The 23,333-nt window shown below is 39.6% G+C and overlaps 1 protein-coding gene across 1 annotated transcript; it reads right to left on the reverse strand.

Annotated features, from left to right (window-relative positions):
- Positions 1–3,473: 3,473 nt before the first annotated feature.
- Positions 3,474–22,397, reverse strand: LOC128299250 (roundabout homolog 3-like). The gene is made up of 4 exons (XM_053035157.1): positions 22,359–22,397; positions 11,446–11,700; positions 11,090–11,347; positions 3,474–3,539 (listed from the first exon to the last, which is right to left on the reverse strand). The coding sequence occupies exons 1-4, from the start codon at positions 22,395–22,397 to the stop codon at positions 3,474–3,476; spliced, it is 618 nt and encodes a 205-aa protein (XP_052891117.1).
- Positions 22,398–23,333: the final 936 nt, after the last annotated feature.

Genomic DNA, 23,333 nt, shown 5'->3' on the forward strand with positions numbered 1-23,333 from the left:
ACAAAAACCCCCCAAGAGCTAACATTTTTGAAAACGAAATCCACACGTGTGTGTAGCTTTTAAGCGCAACAATGAAACAGGAATACAAACGGCAGGACGTATTACTTTACGGCATGATTTTTCTACCGTTTTTTCTACCGATTTTGGCCCGTTTAGGAGCGAACCACCGCGAGTGGGCGAACTCGACATGAGAAGCTGCTATAGGTAGGTTACTTACTGGGTGTAGGAGGGACAGTGGTGGACAGTGGAAGAAACGGGGGAAGGGGAACAGGGTAAGAAAGTAGTAGTAATGTGATTTCGATGTACACACTGCTTCGAAATTAGTGGTTTGGGAGGATTAAAAATCACATTGTGGTCCGCTAAACAGTGTGACAAACATTGTGGCTGGTTATTGTGTGGAATTGGTTTGGTCGGTTACAGTGACTAGCAGTGAGGAGATCATGGCAAGTGTAGAGAAATGGCAAGAGTTGTAAATAAAATATTAAAATGATAATATGATGTATCTAATCAAGCAGTACGACTGGGAGAAAATTGAGAAATTATTGTCTTTTTTTAAAGAAAAAAATAGCTTATTTTCCCTTTATTGTATAGCAAATATCTTCCATTTATTTATTTATTTATTATTTTATTAGTTGATTTATGGGAAGATGTTTAAAAATATGGAAAAGCGTATGTTTTTTTTTATTTCACATACTATCAAGAACATTTAGTTTCATTGCGAGCGCCACCTAGCGTAAAATTAAAGTAACTGCTTCAATGCTTGCAGGATCGATCAATCAATCATTGCTCTAAGCAGGCTTTTTTGAACAAGTACTTTGAATCTTCAATATCCCTGTTTTGTTGGGCAATGCACATTGTTCTACAATTGTTCTATTTATTTAACTTAAAAGATTATTTTACCATGTAAGTGCAACATGAATGGTTAAAATATCATTTTCTTTTGGCTAATAAAAATGGTGCGAGTACTAAGTAAAACATTTAAAGCAAAGTAAAACATCGTTTCAAAGTGATAGGCGAGACGTTTTGGGCAAGAACTTAAAACTTAAAAAACAACTATAGCGATACAATTATTTTAAAATTGTTTTACATAATAACAAAGATTTCGAATTTATTTCAGCTCTATCTATTGAAATTGTGTTGGTTCTCAGAGGTGCGTTGTAGCAACCGAAGAATTTGCCAACTTTAGACAAATATTAAACTTTGATGAGTAGGAAACGGTATTGCTGTGGTCGTAAAAATAATCAAAATCAATATCAATTCAAAATAATCTTTAAAAAATAGCATCGCAAAATTTCTTTGTTCTTCAAAGGCTGTCCAAAATGTACTGCCAAATGCCTTAAGAAATTAAAGTGTTCTGAATCCATTTGTTTTATGTTTTAATTCCCTATAAACCTGATATTAATCAGGATTTCATGCTATCGTTGCAATTTCAACCGAACTCGGTTGATTATTTCCCTGGGATTGTACATATATATACTTTCTTCTCTATCAATCTCATCTTAAGCTACACCATTTAGCACACACCGGTGTGTTCCAGGGACGGATTTATGATCAGTAACGTACGAAATTTCCGCCTTGCGAACGTGGCTCCGAAACAGATCACCGGTACGGCGGGAATTTAATCAAGAAAGTGCTCCAAGCTTACCAGACGGCCAAGCACACGGCCATTTGTGCAAGTTCTGTGATCCATCCATACACTAGCACACGCTGAGAATGAGAGGGACCTGGTAAGACCTCTCTAATCACAAAACCATAATCAAATGAATACTTACTCTGACGTTTCGGTTTCGCCCGTGTACGGTAGCAGATGGGCAGAGAATTACTTCGGAAAACAGATTCCGATTTTATTATAATGAAGAACTAAATCCCCTTGATAAGAAACACCAGGTAGCTCCATCAGACCAGATGGATGTACTCGGAGAGGATGCCGAATGGTTGAGCATGAACTGAAGCAATCAATCGTAAGTTTTGTAAAATTATACGGAAAACTCCGCAAAATAATAGAACAATTTATAGAATTCTAATAAAACTTCCTTCTATTTCAGCATTCCATTTCCGTTAAAATACGGTCTGCTGCAGACACGCGAACCGGTAAGTGTAATTTACAACTTTTTTTAAACCTAATGTGGAGGAATAAGGCATTGATACGTCGCTTAACCTTTTGCAAAACTCTTATCGCAATCTCAGAATCGTCACAAGTTTATTATTTCAAACCTTCTCTCTACGGGGTTTTGTAATCATGATCGAAATTCCGTTACTGCCCTCTGTGTAAACGCTCAAGTACTTTGTCCGTCCAGTGTACCTCACGTTAGGGGGCCTTTCTTTAATGCGTTTTATAATGTCAACGAAATCTTCTTCAGAGCTTCCGGCTTCAATGGGAAAATGGAATATGAAAAAACAATCTGTTTCCCATACACGGGCTGCTACGGGCTGCCGATGTCTCTGATAAGATCTCGGCGAGCTTGGAGAAATTGAAATAATGGAAATAAATGCCATCTCGCACACACATAACCACCCCATTCTGCATTGTCGATGAAAGTTTTGTACCGCAAGGGAAGAAGGTTTTTTGCCTTATTTATGCTTTGACGGAAGGAAAAAAGGGTGATACCTTTTGGCTGGCCTTTGGTGATTTTTTGCCCTCCCTAGCGCGCGTACATATGCTTCCATCATCTTTCGTTGCGCGCAAAAGGTTCCGTCATCGGTCGTCGCAGTTTGCAGATGGTTGGTTGTGCTGGTTGTGCTGCCGAATCCCAACGAAGAAGAACATTCCGACGGTGCCCTTTTGCATAGTGCGGGCTTCTGCTCTTCACGAGATCCATATCGGAACTCCATTCAGCCTTTTGTGTTGATAGTCAATTCAGCTGCACACCACCGGAGGTTATGTGAGGGGGAATGAGGCTTTATCCCGTCTCACTCTTCATTCGGCATCAAGAGGGCATCACTCTCACCTTCCGAAAGTTCGCCTTATTTCGTTGCCTTTGAAGCGAGGGTATGAAAATCTGCCCATGAATTATGACTTTGGTCTACTTTGCCATACACCGCACACACCTGGCGCACACACAGGAAAAAGGAAATCAGCTTTCCTATCAGATTTTGGGAAGAGGCGCATTGATGAATGAAGTTTCTCCGGGGCAGATAGATAGAAAGGCAGGAAAATTATGCTATATTCATCACTCGGCTAACAGTGTGCGTGCAGTTTGAATATGTTTTCGTCATCCGATCGTAATTGACATCATTTGCATAACAATTCAATGCATGCTGGGATGATAGAAGTGACGAAGAATTTGGACGAATGGACAAAAATCGTTAACGAATAATAAATGGGAAAGAATTAAATATTTAACAACACAAGTAAATGAGATATTGTACAGGGAATTTATACTTAATTGAGTGATAATTCTCGCAACACACAGACGTCACTAAACAAATGCAAGATGGAGATGTCCTTTTTTTTATAGAACCGTTTCCGTTGCTTAAACTTTGCTTTCCGAATTGCCCCATGTCACGGCAAATGTTACACCGTAACCGTCGAATTGTTTCTAAAAAGAAAAGAAAACAGCGAGAGAAAACTTTAAAGCAAACGATTTGCTACTGCTGCTTGCTTTTGCAGCCTGTTGTGTGGTGCTCCTTCGGCCGCCGCCTTGGATGCAGCAAAAGTTTGGCGAAGAAAATCAAAAGTCAAAATGTTTCTGTAAGCAACGAAAACGTAAACTTTGCCGAGTGTAAAAATTCGATCCGTTGCGCACGATTGCGCGTTCACCCGGCATAGGGCGGGTGTCTTTTTCGGGGATTCGATCCTTTTTGTTCCTTGCTTGGGTGCTTTGCTTGGCTCTGTGGGCACCCCATCACCACCACCATTACGCCACCACCCCGTACAAGATGTTACACTTCATGCAATGCAAATGCTTCCAGTCAACTGGTTTTTACCTTTTTTCCACGTTGAGAATTCGGTATCGGAAGAAACTGTTTTTTTTCTTTTCACTGTTTCCGCTTCCCATGTTTTGGCCCCCCGCCACTCGACAATTGTAAAAGACGTAGGTCCGAAGGTGGAGTTTATTCTTGCTTTCTACCGTATCCACCGTATCTTTTTTGGGGAGCTGCGAAAGGATCACGTCCCCGGGCTTATCCTCTTCAACGCTCCTTCTCCTTCGAGTTCGAGAGGGGAACGGAACTAACGCCGTTTGTTTTATGAATATTTCAACCGTAGAAGTTCGTTCATAAATATGCAAGATTTAAAGTTTGCAAACACCCGGGGAGTGTATTTTCCCACTCTTTTTTTTTGTTAGCTTCATCCAAAAAAAAATGGTGGCTGCCAGGTTGTGACCGTTGGTCGGAAGTAATGGCCGCGGTGTGTGTGTGTGTTGGATAGCGCTGGAAAAGCGCAAAGTTATCGCCGAGTGCACAACTTTCGGATACGCATCACTAAATTGCCATCAGGGGCTTCAGGGTGTATGCTTTGCTTTTTTTGTGGTATTTGTTGTTAGCCGGCCCTGTTAACCGCCGCTTTGGTAAGGTCCTTCTGTCGAAAGTTGTGGTCATTGGTCGAATATTGAGTTGCTTGATTGGGTGGTGCTGGATGGATAATGTGGCTGGCACGTACCGATTGAAATTGTGGCTGCCGAAGGTGAAGCAATGTAGTAATGATATTTTCCTTATATATGGTCGAGTTTTACAGCTTTTGATTTGGGTCGATGGTATGGAAACGTGTTTGTTTTCTGACATTTTAGCAAATACGTGAACATGTGATGTGCATACGGTGCTTTTCGAAACTCTTCTTTCTCTTATCCTTTTACGTCATTATCTGTTCGTTGTAACTCATTGTTATAATCCTGGTGAATCATACAGTTTTTATGATTAGTTTTTTATTTATGGTTTTATTTACTTTTTTATTGTATTTTGGCATTTTTAATACAATTTTCTAAATAATTTCCTTAGAGTTATATTTTTGGAGTTAACTCTAATTGTTACTTAAATCTATATAAACAATAGCTTATTTTTAAAAGTGGGAGCCCGGTGACATGATAGTTGCGGTGCCGATCTTCACTTCTTGCGGAAAAGATCAAAATCCCATCCGAACCATTCCCGCCGTACGCAGGACTAACTCTCCAGCTTACGGGTAAATAAATCACAGAAATGACAGGCCTAGACTTCTTGAGGTTGTAGTGTCAATAAAGAAAAAAAAGAAAAATAGAGTATAAATAATATCTATATAAGCCATAGATTTATGTAAACAACTCTTTCTGTATTTATTATTGGTTCAGTTTTGAATATTTCTAATCTTTTCTTCTCAAGCCTTCGCATTATATTGTGTTTAATGAATATTTCAAGGATTCTTTGGAAGGAGTCATTCACATCAAGGTTCTAAATCATCAGGTTCACATCTAAAAAAATCATGTCATCCTCAGCGATTTATGAATGCTCTGAAATGTCATGAGTCTTCAGAGATTTCCACACTGCTATGTAAAGTGCTGTTCATTTAGAATTCGGTCAGACAATTTTACGTATAGTAGCGCCACCAGTGGTGCTATATAGAACTTTTCGACATTTTTGTGTAGGTATTGGAGCACTCATTCCAGTAGTGCAATAGTTTTTGCAAGTCCGTGCAAATTTATAGTTGTGGTTGACCATGGAACTAAAACGTCGTAAATTAATTGTGCACACCCACTTAGAAAATCCAACTTGGTCCGGGAGAAAATTTTCCAAATTACTGAAAATCGTCGCTTCTTCAGTTGGATGTGTATTAGAACGGTTTTGGGAGTGTCAAAGTAATACTAGAAAGGTTCAACAAAATCGTTGATCAAAAACAGTGGATCGTAAACTGAACGGGAAGGTGTTGAAGACGCTGAAAGCTAACCCTGGATTTTCCGATGGGAAAGTTGCAAAAAAAATCGGTGCCAAAGAACAGTGTGTTTTGCCTTTCATCAAGGCTCACAAAGGCCCAGTAAGGTTCTGGCCAGATTTGGTATGCTGTCACTACAGTCGGGATGTAGTACAATGGTACACCAATAACAACGTGGACGTCATCAGCAAGCATTTGAACCCACCAAACTGTCCAGAATTCCGGCCGATAGAACAATATTGGACGATAATGAAAAGAAAATTGAAAAAGACATGCAAAACCACCAAAACAGCCTCACAACTAGCATATTATTGGAAAAAAATAACTGCTAAAGTTGCTAAATCGGTTATGCGAAAGCTGATGGGAAGCATCAAAAGAAAAGTCCGTGTTTTCATCCGTTCATCAAAATTATAATTTTTTGCTTATTTTAGTAAAAAAGCAAATAAAAAAACCTTTCATTTCATGTGAAAGTTATACTTGTATGTTAAAAAATGGCCCATTTACAGCTTGTGATGAGTGACCGAATTCTAAATGAACAGCACTTTACCTTATTGGACACAACGGATATCTCTTATCTTCAAGATTGTTCTCAAAATGGTCAAATTTTACTAGTGGCGGGCAGTAGTGGATCGATTTCCTTTTTAGGCCTTGGACAGTTGATGATCGTTGGGGTCTATTAAAGGTTAAGCGGTTTGAGAGGGGGGCATTGTGTTTGTTTTAAATCGGATGATCGTAGGGGGATAAGGGGTACTTCGTGTTTAAATTAAGAAATTTAAGAGACCCTCTTGTGGTACACTTTGGAGCCAATCTAACATACGGAGAGGGTTAAAGCGTCGATATTCTTCGGGTAGGACCCACCACAATAATAATTCATACACTATTAAACACTAGACTTACTCAAACTTTTTTAAAGATCATTAATTTGCCCGGCCCATTAAGATCACTAAGATCCTCCCATTTGGAGGGGGAGGAGGACATCCGCACAAGGCGAGGATCTAGGCGACTGTCCATTCCCCCCATCCTTAGATTAAATGAATCACAATTAATGAGCTCTAGATCGCCTCTTTAAAAGGCACCTTTTCGGTTTTATTGTGTATACATTTTGGAGAGGACTTAATGTGTTTTATTTGATACGAAATGAGCTAACAACTTATCCCATTTCACTAAAGTACTGCCAATGCTATTGATTATCCTGGAAATGTTTTTTTTATGTCATTAGATCAGCTAGGCCGTATTGACTTATTCTACCTCGTAGTCAGATAGTTCATCCTTCCTACGGGAGTTTGGTCTGGAATGAATTTTGATTCGGTCCTGTCATGTGAAGACCGCTGCCACCGAATCGTGCTATCCTTGAAAAAAATTATTACAAAAAAACTGAGCAAAATTTGCGTGGTAAGCACTGTAGAATGTACCTGTTTAATGTTTTAAATGCTTATTTGTTAAGATTTTCATGATTTCAATTTGTTAAGAGAGTAAAACCAAGACCGTCAGTATGCTAAACCAAATGCCGATTCCTAAGGCCAAGGAAACCAAACCAAGTATTAAGATAGGAGCTCTTTGGCACCATGGCCATCGTTTGTAAGAATACTTTATTAATGTCGAAACGATTTTTTGAAGTGCCAAAGGTTTATAACAATAGAGTTAAATACAGAGAAAGAGAGAGAGAGGAGTAACTGAAATAATACTCTCCATCGTTCATGTTTCTATAGCGTGAAATACTTAATAATAACTCTTCAACACGGGTGAGGCCAATTAATTTTCCGCACAATTTCACCCCACACTCCCCACATTGCCATCTTCCGGCCACCCTCCCCCTCCTTCCTCATCTCAGGACACACGGCGGAACGATTAATGGGCAACAAAAATAGAACGTTCACTACTCTACATTAAACTATGATAATCATCGGAATTGCAAATGATTGCGAGTGAAATGATATAAATTTGCTGAAAAATGTAGCGAGCATAAAATTTGCCTTCCACCACCGCCACCGACCGGAACGGAAACGAAAATGGCGCCTGTGTCTGACACTTTCGTCCGGTTGGGCCCAAAAGCTTCCTCTTGCGCATTCGGGAGGAACGCATCGTGCGTGGAAATGAAATTTTGTCACAAGATATAGAGTGTGTGTACAAAAAAAAAAAAATAAAATATCCCTCCAAAATGGCCAAGTTTCACTAGTCGCGGATATGCGGCAGAGGCGGATTGCATATAATTTTAATTACGAGCTCGAATTCTCCACCCGTAACCGTTTATCTGCGTTAATTCGGGATATGCTGCATAATTCATGGCATTCCGGTTTGGTTGCTGCTGGCTGCCTCTGTCCCTCCCCACGGGACCCACTCCCGGGGAGTTGCGTGTGGCGTTGCAGAGGGAATGAAATATCGTCACACGGCCGGCGTCGTCCGGCCACAGGTAGGCAGTGAACAGTTTTAAAAGCATTTTCCTTTTTTTCGTTTTGGTTGGTTCGAGGATTTCCTTGCTTTGTGTGTGCCGTTTTCGTTTGCAAAACATGCGAATGTTGCTTTTGTAAAAATGATTTATTGAATTATCCTTATGAACGTCATTGTCTCTAGCGGCGGGGTCCAAAGGGTCACCAGAGCTCATGACCAGGAGCTGATTGGATTGTTTCATTACAAAAGAAAACCTTTTACTTTTATTCCTCTGTTTTCTGGTTTGGAATATAAAAAAATTACGTGATTTAAAGTATGGAAAAGTAGAGAAATTTTTAAAAAACTTTTATTGTCAGGGTAAATTTCCAAAAAAAACTATTGGAAAAGGTTAAATTATCTTTGGGTGTTGAATATATTCAACGGTCGATACAAATGTGACAGCTGGCTTCTCGATCGTTTGACGGTAGAGGGCGCTGCAGCGAGCGGTGAAACTAACCGAGCCGATGACACCCGAGTTAAGTGGACTCATAAAAGGCTATCCCGGTGATCGAGGACGTGATTTTTTACGCGGTTCTAATTAGCAAAATCTGTGGCAATCGATTTGGCAAATAAAAATTGCTAAAAGAAATTCGTTTTGTGTGTTTTAATTATGTTTGTGCAGTTAGTGTTTTATGTAATTGAAGGAACGCTATTGCAAGTGGTATCATTCGGAATGTAAGCTTTAACTTTAACACAGTTAGATTCACCCGGTAGTAGACATTTTTCTATGCGGCGTTTTTTATCTAAAACTAAAAAAACGATGTCTATGCGAACATGCCCGTTGGAGTCCGATTTACAAGTCGTCAGTCTGCCTGAGGGTCATGGCTTACAAAAAAAAAAACACAACACAAAAATAGCTACCTCAATCTGCTTTTTTCCCATTCTACAATGTCTTGGATTCCCGCTCACGCAAAAGAAGGCATTCCGACAAGGAATTGCTTCGTGCGGATAGTTCGCATGTTGCACGAAATAGCCCGTTCCTCAATCTGTGCACCTCTGAGGCAAGAAGCAAGGGAGCCCGGTCGGGCGGTTATCGTGTTTCCGTGTGCCCGGTGTACCGGTGGCGATCGGAAACTCGGTGACATCGAGGGTTCAACACGATTAATTAATTTCGATTAGTTTGAACGCAAGCTTCTGCTGGCATGCGAACCGAGGGAATGGAGGGGACAAGTATTTGGCTAGTGTCACGATCTCTCGGGCTACATACTGACGTGAAGCAAAACCAGAGGGTGAATAGGGCGAACAAATCGAGTCGGGATTTTCTTCCAGTAAAGCTTTTTTCTAGCTTAAAGTAAGTTTAGAGCGGTTTAAATTTCACTACAAAACTGATTGAGTGAACTTTCGTACTGAAAGTAAACGTTGATATAGAGAAAAAGCATCGTAAAGAAATCAATCATTCCACCACCAATTCCACGCTTTGGGCTATGGGAAAAGAATTGCAATTTTGGGGAACGTTCTCGTCTGTTGGGCTCTGCTTGAGAAAAATATTTCATCCATTTTGCTTCCAAATCGATGGATGATTGAAGAAATATTTCCAATTCCTATTCCCGATGGATGGGATGGATTCGATTTTTGGAAGGCTTCTCCATCTGGTTGGATATCGCGATTGCAATTTTATGTTGATAAATGAGGTTTCCTTTGGGGTACGTTATGGAATATTGTTTTTCTTTATGTTTAAGTGAGATTTATAGTAAAGTTCGTTTAAATTGCTGGTATACAATGCTTATTTTCGAAGAAACTTCTAAGAAACTCTAACATCACAAGCAAGTGGACAATGAATGTGTTATCTTAGCCGAGAAAAGGTTCGTTGAAACCCGACTGCGCTGTTGAAGGAATAATGTTTTGCAATTAATCTTCCTTATGCTTTCGCTGTAGACGCCAGCCCCAGAGCTAAGCTCTCCATTTATTCGTTAATGATTTCGGCGCAATATTGAAGCCGGGATTCTTAGTCCCGAGATTCATGGTGGGTAATTACGGTTCTATTTACCTTGTCTGTGTGGTCGCTCTGGGGTCCATTTTCTTAAAGCTTGCCTGGAATTGCAGCTCAAATCGGTACTGCTTGGTGGTGGTAAATCCAGATAAATGTTTTCATTTCTAGTGTATAAATGCCTTATTTACCTTTTCTTTTAGAAGAGTTTAATTAATTGTTTGAATTTAAGCTGTAGGAATATGGCTTGAAGTATGCAAATAACCCGTAGACATAACAATCCAAACACTGTAATTATTGCGCCGTAACTCGTCTTAATTGCTGAAAAAAACCCCCGACTTGGTTAGATTCCTTTTTTAAAGTGTAGTTCGCAACATAATGACCAGCTAGGCGGAATCGAAACAAACACGACGTCGTTGTGAAATGCAGTCACGCCATCGAAGGAAATAGCTTTCATAAAACCATATCTTAAGCCACCCTGGCCCCTGCTTCTAATCAACTAAATTACACATTCAAAATCAATTACCTTGCTGAATAATTGGTTTGCCAGCACTGTCAACCGATTTGCTCTGCGAAGACGCTTGTAAACCGAACTAAATCATGCTGCCGAGTGTACAGAACGGTGAACACGCACTTAGGAAATTATTTGCTACGTTTAGCTTAGAATTATAAACAAAGCCGGTGTACCGGTAACCCGTTTGCGTGGTGGTTTATTACGAGTTTAATGCTGAGTTTGGCGAACAGGGCTTTAAGGCCCACAGCCTGAAACACAGTTTGTTGTATTTCAATTATGGCGCTTCTTGGCTCAATCTTTCGGCGGGTGGGGGGAATTCCAAAGAAAGGTTCCTTGACGCAGCCCATAGCACACGGGAATGGTGAGGACTTATTGTTCGTACCGGGGTCGGTAATATTTCTCCCTCCCATGAGGGAGGCCTGCCATCAATTCTTAGCGTGGTGCCACCCTGGATGATTGAAAAGCGCCCGTTACCGCCGGAAAGGTTGATATCGGTCGCATTTTTCATCCAGCGAATCATGGGCGTCGGATTACCGCTGGCACGGCACGGCAGCATAGCGACCGTGCCCCGGGGCAGTGTTTGATTAGCCGGTACGATCTGCAGTATCGGGGGTGGATTGCTGTCCTCCGATGTAAGAACCTGCAAGAGTATCACGATTGAGTGATAACGGAGGGTGGGACGAGGCGTTAGAATGTGAATTGTGAGCCGTGTTATTGGGCGTCCTTTTTCAACCTCACCTGTAAATAAGCTCTACTGGTCGTGGAACCGGCGACACTCAGCGCCGAGCAGATGTAGTACCCATCGTCATCTTTCTGCACACCGCGTATCTGCAGTGTCCCCTGTACCGAAACCTGCATATTATCGTACGTATTGTTCGGAAACATGAGCGTCTGGGAGCCTTCCTTCGTCCAGAAAACGGAGGGCTGCGGGTTGCCCGAGGCGGTACACTTGAACGATTCCACCCCGTTCAGGGCCGTCTTCTGATCTTGCGACTTGCGGAATGTTGGTGCAATGGGTCTCAATCGTATGGGACACAGTCCATATATGATATATATATGATGATGAAATAACACGAGATTAAAGTCGGATTATGTTTAAAGATCCTAACGACAAACGAAGTTGTAAGGAATTAAGACAAATGCCTCAGGTTATGTCTTCTTAATGATGCTGCAATTGAGCTCCGAATTGTTTAAGAATGCATTTTTGACCCAGTTTATTTTTTAAGTGGTGGAATTCTTTGGACCAGTGACATATTTTGAATGTCATTCAAAAAGGTTCAATTGATAAACTATCATGTAACAGTTAAACAGTTTAACAGTCCGAATCTTGTGGGCTAGATCTCCAAACATATGTGTGACACCAAAGGACGTGGACGATGTTGCGTCTTAACTTGTTATGTTCCTTCTACAAAGCCGGTCTCCAGCGGGACTACCATCTGCAATAAATACCTTTACCGATACAACAACTTCTCCACTCAAAACGCCTTTCGAGACGAACTGAGCTGGGACTATATAGAACTTATATAGTTACTCACTTACGCCTCTCAGACAAGGACTTTGTCCAAAACTGACGAAACCCTCTTAGCTCAGAAGGATATTTAGCCTCGTATATGTGGGGGCCAATAGAGGAGCCGCTACAATGATGAGCTCTATGAGCTGATGATGATGAGCTCTGGTGGGTTGATCACTTTATGAGAATGACACCGGACGACCCAGCCCGTAAAGTTCTTCTAGGTCTTCCACATGGACAGAGGAGGCGTGGTAGGTGTGGAGGACTCCTGCAGAATGCCAAGACCGCGAAGCGGTTGTAGCGTCGGATAATTTAACAATACAACCGACACAACAACCTCTAAAGGTTTAGGAAGACCATTTCTCTAATTCTTTGATCTTCTTTGGTCCTCAGCTGGATAGTCAGTCCTGTAAATCTAATGACTGCATAGGCGCATCTACTGCGAGTCCATCAAAGCAAAGACTCAGGTATGCTCAAGTGTAGCGAGATGAAGTACAAGAACTTCTCTAATTAATGGCTTGATAGCTGGAGTGTAACGGAGTGCAAAGATATTACAATTAATGGGAAAAACTATCCTCAGAACTACCTCATTGAGTCCATTGAACATGCCTTTCAGATTCCCACGGTTTAGTTCTTAGCGATATCCAGATACTTTCTAGATAAAACAATCAGAACTCTAAAAGGCCCTGTTGTGGGAGATTTTCTATAACCTTTTCCTTTTTATAATTTGGCTAGGTTATGAAACTAAAGTTCAACATTTAATTGCGTTTCTTTTCTACCTACTTTCGTCCCTATTCTTCGCCAATGCTTCGTCACTTCTTAGCTTTTATTTGTATCCCTCTTTTGTTCGCGTGTTTAAGTCGTTTTGCTCCTGTCGCTGACGCTGCGATCGTTTCGTCCTGTCACCTGTCACCGCGCCAGGGATGTCAAACTTTTCGTCTTAGTAGGCGCTAAAAGGAAATCAGCGACCTTTTGACACTATATTGAGTAAGTTCGTCACAATTTTTGTTGTTTGAAAATAATACAAATTGTTTTTTTTTTATTTAACGGAAGAACGGCCAGGCCGTATATCTAATAAAAATTGTTAAAATTAAAAAAAAAATGCTTGTAGATGCTACTGCATCAGCCAACAGTACAATATGGACTGCGTCAACTGGAGTCAACAGAAGGCCAACAACAGATGCAGAGACAATTAGCAAGGAGTTTGTTTAGCAAAACTGGAACTGTCTATCAACAAACAGCGAGCATATTTGAGCTGGTACTGCTCATGTTTTGGGAAAATCATTTCCACAACAGTCATAACTCTATCGATCAACGAAATAATATTCGATTCGCGTTCAGCACAGTCGTTTTGTGCATTTCAAGCGGGAAACATTTCACCACTCATTGATAACCAATCGACCACAACGACGACTCTGATGTCCCCCCCTCCCTCGTGAGCGTGCCGCTCTAATTGAACTAGCATAAATTTTTCAAAACCGTAACATCCGGCCTAGAGAGAGACTAGTGCCCGGGGACCTAGTGCCCGGTGCGTTGCTCTGCGACTCAATCATCACCCATTTAATTCCGGCGTGTGTACTGAATTGTGCGTGCGTGTGCACACGAATTCGTGCCGCCATTGAATGGCGCGGATTTAATCAAATTGTCTGCCCGTGTCAATTTGCATAAACGATGAAGTCACGCTTTTGTGGACGTCGCTGGGGATTGATGAGCCGCGGGTTGAAGTTGAAATTTTAATCAATTTAACAACAATCGGAAAACAAATCACTCGACAATTACCGGTTTTGCGGGATTGCTTCGGATGTGCAATTATGACATCTCGCCGGTACCACTCGTCGGGTTCCGCGTAGGTTCCGTAGTATTGCCGGGCGTACCGTTTTGCTGCCTCGTTGAAAACCCAATCAATCATCGTATCGAGACGACATCGTTGGTGGAGGATGACGGGTGGCGGTCCAGTATTGGGCAGGTGGATTGAAAGAAGGGACGAGATTTAGTCGCGTCTAAATCAATGACCCACCCTGTTGTGTCGCACTGAGACCCACTCCATAGTGCTGTTTAGATGATATACGATTAATCAATAGATTTTCCTACAATGTGGAAAATATGTTTATACTAAAAAGTGTTGAAATTAAGCAATTCAATCATAAAACGTCGGATAGCTTGCTGTACACCTTTGTCGAACACATAAAGAATGGCTAAGCAAAAGTTTGTCCCATGTCACCCATCGATGGTAGTCACATGTATCAAAGTCATCCCAATCCCACAGCTCTCGGTACCACAGTTTGGTTCCGACCATCGGGTCTCCCTCCATTATACGAAGTAATTTCCTTTCAGCACAAGTGCATGGTGTGCCGTTTTAACAGATGTCACCATAAATCTTACGGTTTCAATGCGAAAACTGTCTGCTAGTGCAACTATAAATTCTACTGAAGGAAGGGGGGAGAGTGTGCCTTAATGCGTTCCATGCGCTGGTTGTTGTTTTTTTTATAAGAGCTCTACTATGCTACATGGAAAAGGTGCAAATACTTAACTGAAAACTCAAACCAAAAATTGAATTACGATGATTTATTGTAATAATTCGTGTATTATTTTCCAATTGGATTTTAATTTTTCTTTATAAAAAACCGCTTCTTAATTTGCAACTCTTGGGTTTGTTCAATACATTATGCAAGGGTGCATTACGAAGAATGCATTTTTTGTTTCGTCAAATGGTTATCGAACCTGAAATCAGCTATGCACTCGACGTATTACTTTTATGACACTCAACGTTCGAGTGTGTGCCGTACACACAGACGCATTAGTTACACCGGGAACCTCAAACCGTTTGACATGCAATTAGGATCACTTAACGACGTTTACAGAAGAGGTTTTTGGCTGACGTTGTTGCAGCGGTGCGCAGTTAGCGAAGGGGGTTTGACACTCCAAAACCACTGCAAACGGTAGGAGCGCAATCGGTAGGAGATTGATTTAATTAGACTTTCGGCAAACAATTATCGCTTAAACGAGAAGTTCCAAGTGCATTTCGGTAGCTCAACAGCGGGGCAATAATTGTTTAGTTGCAAGTGTTGTGACTGGTTCAACCCGAATGTTAATGTCAAAGTACGTAATTAATAACTGTTCTATTTGCTGTTTCCAAAATACTAAGCATAAAATGCAAAATAGCATCACGAATTATCCGCTACATATGGTGGCTTTAATATTCCTCCAGCAAAAGAGGGTACAAAAGCATACATTAAACATCAATTACCACGTGGTCTGTGGCCACCAGTATATCATCGACCCCGCCTACATGGGGCTGGTGGGAGAAGAATATTCACTGATAGTGTTAAGCAAACCGTTAAGATGCAACTATGAACGTGTACTACGCTAGGTGACATAAAAAATGGGGAACCCCCCAGTGAGAGCATATAAATTCCTGGGTGCGCTTCTGTGATGTGAAATTTATTGAAGCCATAAGCAGAATTTATAGTGTGTTTCAGGCTACAGCTTAGCGTTCTTCGTTTGGAATGGTTAAAAAGATGCAAACGAAAAAACCGAACAACCGAACATTCCAACACGTTTCTTAAAATGAACCATTTCGCTGCGACAATATGGTTTATTTGATGTTTCCTTGAGGTCGTTTATATTTTTATTATAATTTTATTATTCAAATCACTTAGGATAGCTCATACAGTTAATGGCAAACTAATCTCTATGTTAATTTATTATTTTATATACCTTCTCAAACATTTGTTAAACACAAGTGTGCTAACGCTTTAGCAAGAACACTAATGAATTAATGTTTTTTTTTATTAAATTGGTGACTTTTCTAGTTTCCTTTTTCCTTTTTACTTTGATTATACATGAATAGGATTTAGTTTCGAACAATTGATTTTATTTTCTTTTTTGCTGTCATTTCTAGTTGTACGATATGTTTTCAATGAGTTTTATACTTTTTTTCCTCATTTTATACGTTATTTAAGTTAAAAGTTTTTAACTCCTTGGGGTCGTTTATATTTGAATTCCATTTTTATCATTCTAACGAATTAGAATAGCAGACAGTTAACAGCCAACTTATCGCTTTTTTATTATATATGTGTTTATTTATTTTTTTTACATTTAATTTATATTATGACGGCAATGCCGTATTTTCTTATTTTATATGTGTATTGATTTAATTTTTTTTACTGAAATATTTTTTTATAACAAGCGAGCGAACGTTTTGATTTTAATCTTTATGATTTTGTAATTTTGATAATTATTAATAATTTTTTGTTTGTTTGTTTTGATGACCCGTGAATAGAATTTAGTTTCGAACAACAGGTTTTTTTTCTCTTTTTTGCCGGCATTATCTCAAAAAGATGACTATTCAATGGGTTTTCTACTTTTTTTCGTCATGTTATACGTTATTTAAGTTACAATTTATTTAACTTCTTGAGGTCGTTTAAAACTTATATTCTAATTTTATTTTTCAAATCACCTAGGATAACACACAGTTGATGGCAAAATTTATCTCTTTGTTAATTTATATGCTTATTGATTTTCTCAAATAATTTTTTTAACAAGCGAACGAACAATAGATTGGAAATTAATCCTTATGATTTTGTAATTTTGATAAAAACGATGATTATTCTTATTAATTTTTCGTTTGTTTGTTTTGATGATACATGAATAGAATTTAGTTTTGAGCAATTGATTTTTTTTTAGTGTTTTTGCTGTCATATTTTAGTTGTTCGTTTATTTTTCAAAAGAAAAAGCTTTCGTTCTCATGTTATACATTTTTTAAGTTTTACAAAATTCTTTTTATAATGTCTGATGCTGATGTTTTTAACTTGTTTACATACATATGTAGCTGTTTTTTTTCATTCGTATCGTAGTATTTCATGGTTATTTTACATAAATATTTCAAAATAAACAACTAACATCATATTTTTTATCCTTTTCCTTGTTAGCCACACTAAAGTATGGCTATTTGCTGATTTTACAGCACACACTTGGGGCGAAATATGTTATCTTCCCATTCGCGGAAATGAACATCGCAACACGGACAGCGTAATTTGATTTACAACGGCAGTCCACGGTATGCGTACCATGGTTTCCGGTGGTAGGTACCTACGGCCATTAGTTTGCGAAGATTTGGTCTCATCCGGAAACGTAATCACCCATTCTAGCGCCCGTCGTCAGGTCATTACGCGAGGCATCGTTAGATCGACGGTGGTCTCGCTTTTTTCTGGCGCAATTTCGGAGACTGTTCCGCTGTTAGGACAACGAAGGATGTAAAAGGACATGCTACCAGCGCCAAGGCGTGCAATTACGTGTGAAGGGAGCCATGTAACCCTAGCATGGTATTGAGTTGTTATTTGAACATGTATTTGCACGATGGAGTAGGACGTTAATCAGTTTTGGGTTAAATTTGACTATAAGAACTGAAATGTTCATATTTGATTTATAAAATTATTTTAAATTGTATCAATACTTTATTTTTAGATATAAAACCCGACCAGTGAAATAATCTTCGACCGATGCCAAGCAACGTACAAAAAAGCACCAAACTCTTTCGGAAGAAGAAAGTTCAAGTGAAGGGTCATTAACGCCTTATATGCAAAATTACATCCTTATCGAAGATGTTATCCCCTCACAGCGATGCTTCTCACGATGTTACGGCGCGCCCGAGTCGATGGGGGTGTTGGTCGAAATAATTGGCACCATCCCGAGCGAGCCTGGTGGTGACTCCCTCACGTAAACGGTTCCACTTTAATTGGGAAGAACCAACAGCCGGACGAGATAATTTCTTCCACACTCAACACTGCACACCCCCAAAAAAGTCATGAGTGCAAAAGATCGTGCTAATGATCGTGGCACGAAAAATGGTAATCAGATTGGTAATTTTGTTGTTTTTTTTTGGTGTGAACATTCTGTTTGAGGATTTAGAGAATTTTGTGGACCTGTTTAAGAAATGAAAATGAACCTTTGTACTGCGTGACCTGTCCGTTTGTGTAGGTGGCGCTGACCAACGATGCGATTATGTTTTACAACGTGACGAAGCGGCTGTGAATCGAATGCGTCGCTAATTTGATGTTATCGTGATCGATCGATACTACAGTAGTTTGGTGATTTCCCATATTTATTTTGGCTTTTTTTAAACAAATTTCTTTATTTCTCCTTATTTTATTCTTTATACTTCATCTACTTGTTTTTAATTAAATTTTTATTCTTGTTCACATTAATTTTTGTACAGCAGCAGTGGCGAGATCCGAGATATTCGAACCAGTTCTTCGACTCGCAGACAAACACTTGACAGATGAAGGAAAAAAAAAACTACATTAAACTGACGCAAAACCTGAAAATAACACCTAACAACGAGGGCAAACTCTACCGCGATCTGAACATTTGATGACGCGTTTGATCAACGCCTTCGCCGTCGAACTGAAATCCTCTTACAAAACATACTTTCTCACTTTGGGCGAGGTATGAAGAAAGAAGAAGAAAAAAAACGCACACACAAGCCCATTAGCAGCGTGGCTGGCGCACTCGACTGCGTGCCCACGGGTCCCGGAATGACAGGTCACCGCCGGTCCGCCGCACGGTAACGGGGAATGGATCAAATTCCACCGTGGTAAATGATTTAAATCACTCAATCAAAGGCTTCTCGATGCGCTGCACTTTGGCTAGAAATTGATACACACGTCCACGACCACCCAGTGCCACGTGCCGCACCCGACGGGACCATTACGAACTGGTTTTGCCGGCGAGCCCAACCGAAGGGCGGACGCTAATGTTAGAGTGACGAGATGCCCCCGTATGAGGAGGGACTTTTTTTTGTCGTCCTCTTCTTCGTTGGCCTCACTCGCCTATGGTCGGTTTAAATTTCTCTGTCCAAACTGCTGTCCTCTTACGCGGAAGCCGGGCTCGTTTTGTGACGCGATGGCGAGGTAAAAGTTGAAGCACTTGTTCTCGGAGTTCGAGTGTGTAATAATTGTTTTTGTGTAACTTGTTCGGGTGCTTTTCTTTCCCGTGAAGAGGAAAACTTAGAGAAAATTATCTTTCTTTTCCTACTAACTTCAGCGTTATTTGGTTTCGTTGGAATGTAGCTAATAATAAGAAGAAAAAAAAACGCACACAAAAAAAATAAATTGAAGTATCGTAGAGATATCTGCGGGATGCCAATTAAATCAAGCCATAAAACTTCGTCTTGATCTTTTTTGTTGCTCATCGAACCATAAAAACCGCATAACAATGTAAATGTGTTCGAAAAGGTACAAAGTACACTTGTTATTGGATTGAGTCGTCTAGAAAAGAAAAGACTCTTCCACCACCTAATGTATTTTAAAAATTAATTTAAAACAAATCAGTCAAATCACTTTAATTTAGGTAATTGTTTGAGATGGTTAAGAACCAAACAAGACTTTTGATGATATTTTGTTTAGTAATAATTGTACTTACTTAAATACAATTACTTCAATGATGCACTTCTGGGCACTTTTTAATCATTGTTTTGCCCACCCTTAATGGTAATAACAATTTTTATGACCATCACTACAGTGTCTAGTTCCGGAAACCACAGACCTTTCTATCCTCTTCATCGTGCGCATCGAGCCTCAACCTCTTTCTGTCGTGCTTTTTTTTTTCGTTTGTTGTTGTGTCTATTTTTTAAACCCAAGTCTGTCTCGCAATTATTTTCCACCTCGAAAAACAGCAGACTGGAAAACACGTCTTGAGCGTGGAGTTCCAAAGGGAAAACCGAAGAGCGAAGCAATAATAAAAATGATATAAAACGAGGTAACCGCAAGGAGGATTCTTTGTTGTAAGTCTTTCTTTAGTGCACGGAAGAGCTCCATTGTTACTATTGTTATTTATCTTAATATACTGAAATGAAGTTCTACTTAAAATCATTTTTTTATGAAATATTATAGAAAGTTACAATTTTGTAGTCCTTGTTATACACTGCTGAGACTGACTCAATTTAAAATAAAACCCTAACCCAAATATAATATAGTTTATATATAATTTAAACTAACCCAAATAAAATGTTTCCAGTGCTTCTTAAGCTAATGAAACGCTCAGCATTGTGTGTGTATCGTGTTCCACATTTAGTCTTTTGTCTTAAAGCATACACAAAGAAAAACATTAATAGTGGAAAATGTAGGACATAAAATGATCTAAATATGCTAGTGAATTCCAGTGAAGTAAAAAAAAAAGCAGGAATAGAGCATAGATGCCACTTGTGTACACATCATCGTTCAAAGCAAATGCTTCACAATCAGTGGACACAGGACATCGCCAGGAGCTGCGCTGTACAGTCCCCAACGGCCTTCAAACAATAATGCGATGCAAAGTCCCGATGGGCAATGCCTTTCTCGCTGTACCATGCTTTTCTGCGGCAACCAAGAAACAATCGCTCAAACAATGGCGCCATACTATGTGGAATACAGGAAAAAAGGTATAGCAGACGGAGGCAACCCTGTGGAGCCTCGGATTACTTATTCAGAGTAAAATCGAGCATGGAAAGTATTACTTCCTATTCGGTGAATGTGTGTGTGTTTCTCGTCATGTTTACCCGAGGCGGTACATTCACTAGAAGATCTATAAAAGATGGGTTTTTTTTATCCTTCGTATAAAATTTGTATCTCTACAGATGACATGCTTTTCTGCTCGGCTGGTAAATACAATGATGCGACAATGCTTTCGCTTTAACGTCTTTAAGAGCAGACACACAATTCTTGTTATTGCAAAACATTTTCGTCGGAGTAATTATTACCAGTATTTTCATAAGGAGAGCTTTAAATGGAGTAAAGCGTTTTGTTTGTAGAACCGCATTTGGTACTGTCACTGTGGCTCTTTGTCGAAGATGATACATCCCATGCAAAGCTTGCTACAATTTTATCAGATATTATTATTGCGTGCTTCATGAGAATATTCATATAAATTCTAGACATAGTTCAAATTTTCCCTGAGAACAATGTGATCTTGTGATATATCCGTATCCGTTGGGTTTGGATGTCTCTATTACTGGTTTGAAGGATATCTTAGTTTGTAATGTACAATATACTTTAAGTTTCGCGTCACAATATTGAATTTTAAGTACTAAATGAAATATATTGAGTCTGATAAACTCAATATGATGTCTGATATATTGAGTCTAAGAACTAGTAACTTTTTCAATCACTATAGTGAGAAGAGAGAGAAGTAGAGTAGAATTAACACCCTGAAATGAAATTGGCAGAGATTGGCAGAGCAGCTCCGGGGTTTGTGTGAGATGATTTGATAAAAGTTTTAAAGTGGAACAATTCAAAGTTAAAGTGAAATCTTTACTTCTTTCTGGACGTTTTTGCAATTTAAATATTAACTAGCACAAATGACATCAAGAAAATGGCATGAGAAAAATAGTGTCACTTAAAGTATTTTTTTTGCAAACTTAAAACAAAAGATTCCATATCAACCGTAACACAATCTACTGCAACTTCCAGAAAAAAACGAGAAATTCTTTTAGACTTAATGCGTATATCTTTAAATACTTGTAAACCTGAGGTCACTGTATACTATTTTCGGTATAACATAGAGATATCCTCTAAAAGCAAGATAAGAAGTAGTATGAAAACAGTAAGAGCTAAAACTTAAACAATAGAAAGCACTATCATGAAAAATACCCAATATCTAACCAATGTTCTACAACATACAGTAATAAATAACAGAGATAAATGGAACAACTGAAAATACGGCATTGCCGTCATAATGGAATTTAAATAAAAAAAAAAAAAATTAAAATAAATGGAACAACTCTGGAGTATCTAGTAAAACATAAACTAAAACGATATCTTCTAGCTTATTAATAAATAATGAATAAGAGTACTAATAGTTATCCATTTTATACAAATTATTTATTACTACCCATACTAAGTTGAAAACTTACCAATAGAATAGAAAACTACTAATATCTAACCAATGTCCTACAACAGACAGTAATAAATAAGAGAGTTAAACAAGTGAGAGTAGATAGTTAAAAGTGATATTAAAACATAAATTAAAACGATATCTTCTAACTACTTAATAAATATTAAATAAGAGTACTAATAGTTATCCTTTTCATAAAAAATATGTATATAATTTGACCTTTTTTTACAACCCATATTTAGCTGAAAACTATGCTCTATCAACGACTTACAAGCTGGTCAGCAGTAGGCATAACATAGCTCTTCCACATCCTTACTCTAAACGCTCGATATCATTAGCTGGCACGATAATCATAGTCATGATCATAACTGGTCCCATCATCAGTCTGGGTAAAGCACAGAAATGACCGTTCGAATATGCTCATTTCAGCACCACATAACCGATACGGACCAATTATTCCAACATTCCCGAAGATTGCACCATTAATATGCCAGTAGCCAAACGCTGATTAATTCTTTACGAGCCCGAATCATGCAGGGGGGGGACCAATCATGCGCAATTGTTTGCCCTGCTGTGGCAGTATGTGGGTGCTCTTTTTTCCTGTGTTTGCAACCTACTACCCCCATGAAAGGACGCTAACGCTTGATATCTCGCCTATCGATCGATCGATCGGGGAAAAAAAGCCAATGCTCCATATCGATGGCTCCAAGAGTAAACAGGCGGTAGTTCGCATCGTGTACCCGTGGCCGGCCGGCACGTTGTAAACAAATAATCAACGTATCAAAACTAACCCAAGGCCAACAACTACCAGGCAGGATGTGGATAACCCCACAAAGGAAGGGAGAGGCATGGGTGGATAAACGTGCTGTGAATATCTTGCATGGACACTGTGCAAATCGACGGACCCACCGACACCGACTGCCCCAACGAACCTCAACCTCCGGTAGAGGACACATTACTCTTCGCGTCTGAAGTACTCATCCCTTTAGCTTCCCATCCCGAAAGTTTTGGGGCCAGTAAATGGAGCTGCTTTAGGAGAGGACCCCATTTTATTGCCGAGACCCACACACTGCCACACCGTGGAAGAAGGAGTTGCTTTGGGGCATAAATTTGCCCCTCGATTGCAATCGAGATCCTTGGCTCCTGGTAATGACTTTCCCCGACCGCACCGCACTGGATGCTTCTTTCCTTCGAGCACAATGCCGTGCTGGTGGAGTCGTTTTCCAGCACTGCCTTCCGGAACTCC

This window comes from Anopheles moucheti, chromosome 2 (assembly GCF_943734755.1).
Source record: "Anopheles moucheti chromosome 2, idAnoMoucSN_F20_07, whole genome shotgun sequence".
NCBI classification, from domain to species: Eukaryota; Metazoa; Arthropoda; class Insecta; order Diptera; family Culicidae; genus Anopheles; species Anopheles moucheti.